The 4,773-nt window shown below is 42.8% G+C and overlaps 1 protein-coding gene across 1 annotated transcript in view; it reads right to left on the reverse strand.

The window, feature by feature from the left end:
* Nucleotides 1–670: 670 nt before the first annotated feature.
* The window catches only part of NKRF (NFKB repressing factor), a 14,003-nt gene continuing 9,900 nt past the window's right edge, over nt 671–4,773 (reverse strand). The window contains exons 2-3 of the mRNA XM_035007865.1: nt 4,503–4,633; nt 671–3,261 (exon numbers count right to left, since the gene is read on the reverse strand). Of these exons, the coding sequence (XP_034863756.1) occupies nt 1,304–3,261; nt 4,503–4,633 (2,089 nt within the window). The 3' untranslated portion in view covers nt 671–1,303. The remainder of the gene's footprint in view (nt 3,262–4,502; nt 4,634–4,773) is intronic.

Here is a 4,773-nt window from a genome sequence, read left to right on the forward strand (position 1 = left end):
CTCTTGAGATTAACATTCGTCTCTAAATATCGATCCTTGATTTATCGGAGGTACAAACCCCAAATCACGGAGAAGTACACAGCCGGAGATTGGGTCGCAGCCAGCGTGTTGGCCCACAGCAAAAACGTGATGGGTGACCGATCAGCTGTTCGCATCTGCTGTCATCACGTTCATCCACATGTGCTCTGGTGTTGAAATATTTTGTGCAAACACCACTTCCCCTCTCCAAAGACCAGAGGGTCTGCTGCCCAGAAATAAGCACACTGCCCATTCTGATCAACGTCCGCTCCTTTTTATTCAGGAAGCATACACTAATTCTTTTTTATACATTTTTGTTTTTTTTTTACATTCCAGAAATAAGCGAAAATAGCAGTTTTAAATATGTTACAAAGTTGGCTTTGGGGGCTTAATAAGCTTTTTGAGAGAGGGACCAGCCAACTGACCTTTTCATCAAAGCACCAAGGTGTCTTCGGTCTCTTACCAAGCTCTGCCCCCGCTGTGGTCACCTTGGATGTGCTGTGCACCCGACCCGCGGGAGAAGCTGTAATGGAGAGTTGCCGTGAGGCTCTCTGCAAGGCACCAAGAACAAACAGCTCCAGCTTCCCTTCTTCAGATTGAATCAAAGTTTTTGAAACTTTTCAACTGCTCTCTCAAGTAGTGCTCTCTCAGCATGAAGACTAGAATTTATTAAAATTCATATATCACAAGATAACAGTAAATCACTTCCAATATTCTGGAAACCACATGGTAGAAGTTATAAATAAATGAACACTAAAATTACTTTAAGAAAGTTTTACATCATTTAGTCGGCAGGGACATTTACACGTACAGCACAATTTACTGTTAAACATTCTTTAACTGGCTTCACACAAAGATGAAAATAGTAATACAAAATGATCTGACATTTTCAGGAAGTCTGAAATTAAGACTGTGGTTTTATCGTAATCAGTATCAACTTGACATATTGTTGCAGATTGCTGTGCTATGCCCTTTAAAATGGGAATTTCTTTCTCGGGGTGAAATTCCATTTGGATATGTGTTCTTGCTTTGTACAAACTACTAAAATCGGAGGGACACAGCAATATCAGAGACACAAACAGTAACTGCACAATATCATCTGCTGGATTTAGGCTAATACAAGTGGACAGAATTCTTCGGGTTCCAATAGCTAATAAAGCACTATATGAAATGAACAAGGTGAAACATCTTGAGAATGGATATACTCTGCAACCAGGACATGTGGCATTTCTTTAATTCATAAATCTGCCTCACTGGGCATTTACAAAATAAATTAGTTAAGAGCTCAATTTGCTTGAGGCATCACAAGCTCGTAATGCCCCACTTGGCCTTCCTGTTTGAGCTGATCTAGTAGGTCTTCCTTCCGTCGTTTTCTACCTACCACCAGGTACCTATCGTGGCCTACCCCATGCGACTTACTCTTAAGACCGTACTTCTGGGCAATCTGGTGGATTTGCTTCCGCTCGTCGTTAGTCAGCTCTGTGGAGAAAGTCAAATCCGTGTGGCTCTCCGAGCGGGCGTAGTTTCTGATGATCTGTTCAATATCTCTCTTGGCGATTTTGTTCACCCTCTCTACATCAAGACCGAGCCCTTCTCGCTTATGCTGCTCTTTGACGGAGATTGGCTCCCGAATGCCCTCGCCAGATTTACCTAAGCCACCACCCGTCCAGCCCATCTTTCTCAGCAGCTGGTTTCCTATGTTATCTTCTTTGATTTGTTGTTTGTAAGCCTCCTCTGCTGAGCGGCCCTGAATTTCATTTCTGGAAATCACATCTTCGATAGCTCCTTTCTTCAAATTGTTAATGACGGTCGGCTGGGTCTTTTTGAGGGTTTTCACAGCTTCCCCAGCAGCTTCGTATTTGACCGTTTTCTTCACCCCAACTGCTTCTGCGATCACTTCACTCTCTAGGATCACCTTGCATTTCCATCGGAGGCCCGTCATTCTTTCGTAGACGTACTCGACTGTCATGCGGTTGAACTGAGCTGTGTCGTTCAGGGTGCACACCGGATTTGAAGAATTCTCATAAACTACGAGATCCTTTATATCTTTCTTCTTTCCAGATCCCCTGGGGGAAGAGCCTGTCTGGCACTGTGAACTTTTGACCGAGGGGTAAGTGGGCTGTGTTTTTTGAAGGATTTTCAAAGCCTCATCGGCAGCTGCGTGTTTGCTTGTTTTTTTGGTCCCATAACCTTCAGCTAAGCAGTGATCTTGCAGAAACACGCGGCAACGCCACGTGCGATTCGGCATCATCTCGTATTTGTATTCAACTGACATTTTGTTGTATGAGGCAGAATTGTTGAGGATGCCAATCGCATCATTTGCATTTTCTGTAAGGACAAAATTGGTCCAGTGTTTGGCGGAAGCATTAAAAATCGGCTGCCCGGAAGCATCTTTAGCCAGCACCACCAGCTCTTCCGGCGGCTTCAGAGCCGGGGGAAATTCGTATGCGGGCATGCCGATCTGACACACCACGAGGTCCTCTCCGATCGTGTGCTTGAATTTCCGCCGGACAACTCGAACTTCGATACGTTTCTGCAAGAGTTTTACAGCTAGCTCAGTAGCTCGATCCCTGGACCCATTCTTGCTGCCAGCATAACCGGTGGTTAAGTAGATATTTTGGCATCTAACTTCACACGCATAACCGTCTGTTAGAAGTTTCTTATTTTTGGGGATGTCGGCAGGAGGGATCTCTTTTAAAGGAGCATATATGTACTCAGGATTTGTCTTACATGCCTGAATACACCGAGTTAACATGTATGTATAATTAATTTTATCAGAGCCAGAAGTCATCTCTGGATTAGAAAGGTTCTTCCAGATAGTCGCTGTTAATTTTTCAATAAAATACTGCTTCTCAGCGACCACAGACTCAGGAAACGTCTGTGATGGTGAAGGCTCAGGAGCTGACTGAGAGTTTGCCTGCTGTGATGTGCTGCCTGGGGCGGGGTTCCCACTGTCGAAATACATGTTGGCTGTTACGGGCTGGTCTTTTGTGAAAATAAATCCTGATGAATCACAATACTGAGAATTCCCGTCTTGCACACTGAAAGAGTCTTGAGTATAATCTTGGTAGATGTCTCTTGGCATGCCGGCAAAATGTGTTTGTTCATTTACCTCTTTTGTTTGAGGGCCATAAGGATCTTCCTGTCTTTCATCTTTTGAACTACTAGCTACAAAATGTACAGGCTCAAAACGAGGTCTCGCATGGAATTTGGAAGCGGCTTGCTTTTTAGGAGGATTCTGACCTACAGAATGAGTGAAATTCACAATTCATTAAAAAGGGAATATTTCAAAAGAAGCAAACAGGAAAATAGTACCAACCATATTATTTGCAGGTTGCACTGTTGGCACAAGATCCTTCCCATCACAAGAACTTCAGGTCATTTAGGTGAAGGGACTACCAACGTAGGATTCCAGCATAACAAGGGATGGTCCCTGTCCCACGGGTAAGGGAAGAAACTTGACAGAAAATATGCCCTGAATCAGGTATGCAGGTCACCACCACACGTGACTGGTAGGTGCTTCTGTATCTCATGAGGCAAAGCCCAGGTGAAGTGTGCTGAGTAATAGGTTGTTCCAGTATAATCTCATGCCACCTGTGCTGGGAAGCGCCCTTCTTAAAACCCCACAAATGCAATAGATGGTTCTACCGCAAAGGAGGTGATGGCCAGGGGCGTTTACACAGCCTCTTGCTTTGGCAGCAGAGGTAACGCTGTCATAGTTCTTTACGTGGTTGTGACTAAAAATCAAATAAAAATAATTATCAAAAGATCCCAAAGGTTTTCAACTTCAAAATCTTAGTTCCGACCTATCCCGCACAAAAGGGTGGTTTGCTATATTTTATTTCTAGAACAGACAGCAGCTGGAAACTAGTGATGTACGGGGGACAGCGAATCGAAAGCTATGGAAGAACTCTCTGTTGAGGCTAGGCCAGACACTAGGGCCTCCTCCCTGTAGCACTGTTCAGTAGAAAGCTGGTCCATCTTGGACCCATCCAAGAGGATTTAGTTACTTAGATGTTCAAATGATCAGAGTTGTTGTGGGGGACTTCATCAACAGAGTATCTTGCCTATAAAACTGAACAATGTGCCCTATAATACTTACCTATCAAATGAGTAATTATGTTACTGTCATTCGAAGACATATGAACATAAAATCATTTAAGTGAAGATCTTTTAATATGAATTAAAAGCATCCATATAAACTCTGTTGTTCTATTTAGAGGGAGGTTCCATGGCATGGACTTCAAGGATAGCATTATCGTGTGACATCAGTATTCTTAGTTTTCAGTTCCATTTACCATCCTCAAAACAACAACAACAACAAAACACAAAACTGTACATAACTAAAAGTTAAAACTCTTTTACATTTGTGTAAGATCCAATGTTAACCAATGTTATTTAAGACCATATACCACACTCCTACCATTTTAAAAAAAGCCATGTTTTTTCTTCAAATCCCACCTTCCAAAAACAAGTATACTCACCATCACATGTTGAGAGGTGACGTTTCTGACCCTTGGAAGGTTTGGACAGCATCAGATCATATGACGGCATCTCCCCAATATCAATACCTTCAGCCATTTGGAGAATTTTTTCCATCAGGCGTGGGCTGTACCTATTGAAATTAATATAATCTACCGTTAAAACAGGTAAGAATGTAGTTTTTTAAAAAGCTTCTAAATGAGCTAATCTTGCAATTGCTCCCACAGGACTTCATCAACAGAGTATCTTGCCTATAAAACTGAACAATGTGCC

The sequence above is a fragment of the Mirounga leonina genome, unplaced genomic scaffold (genome assembly GCF_011800145.1).
Source record: "Mirounga leonina isolate KUSES-001 unplaced genomic scaffold, KU_Mleo_1.0 Mir_101664, whole genome shotgun sequence".
NCBI classification, from domain to species: domain Eukaryota; kingdom Metazoa; phylum Chordata; class Mammalia; order Carnivora; family Phocidae; genus Mirounga; species Mirounga leonina.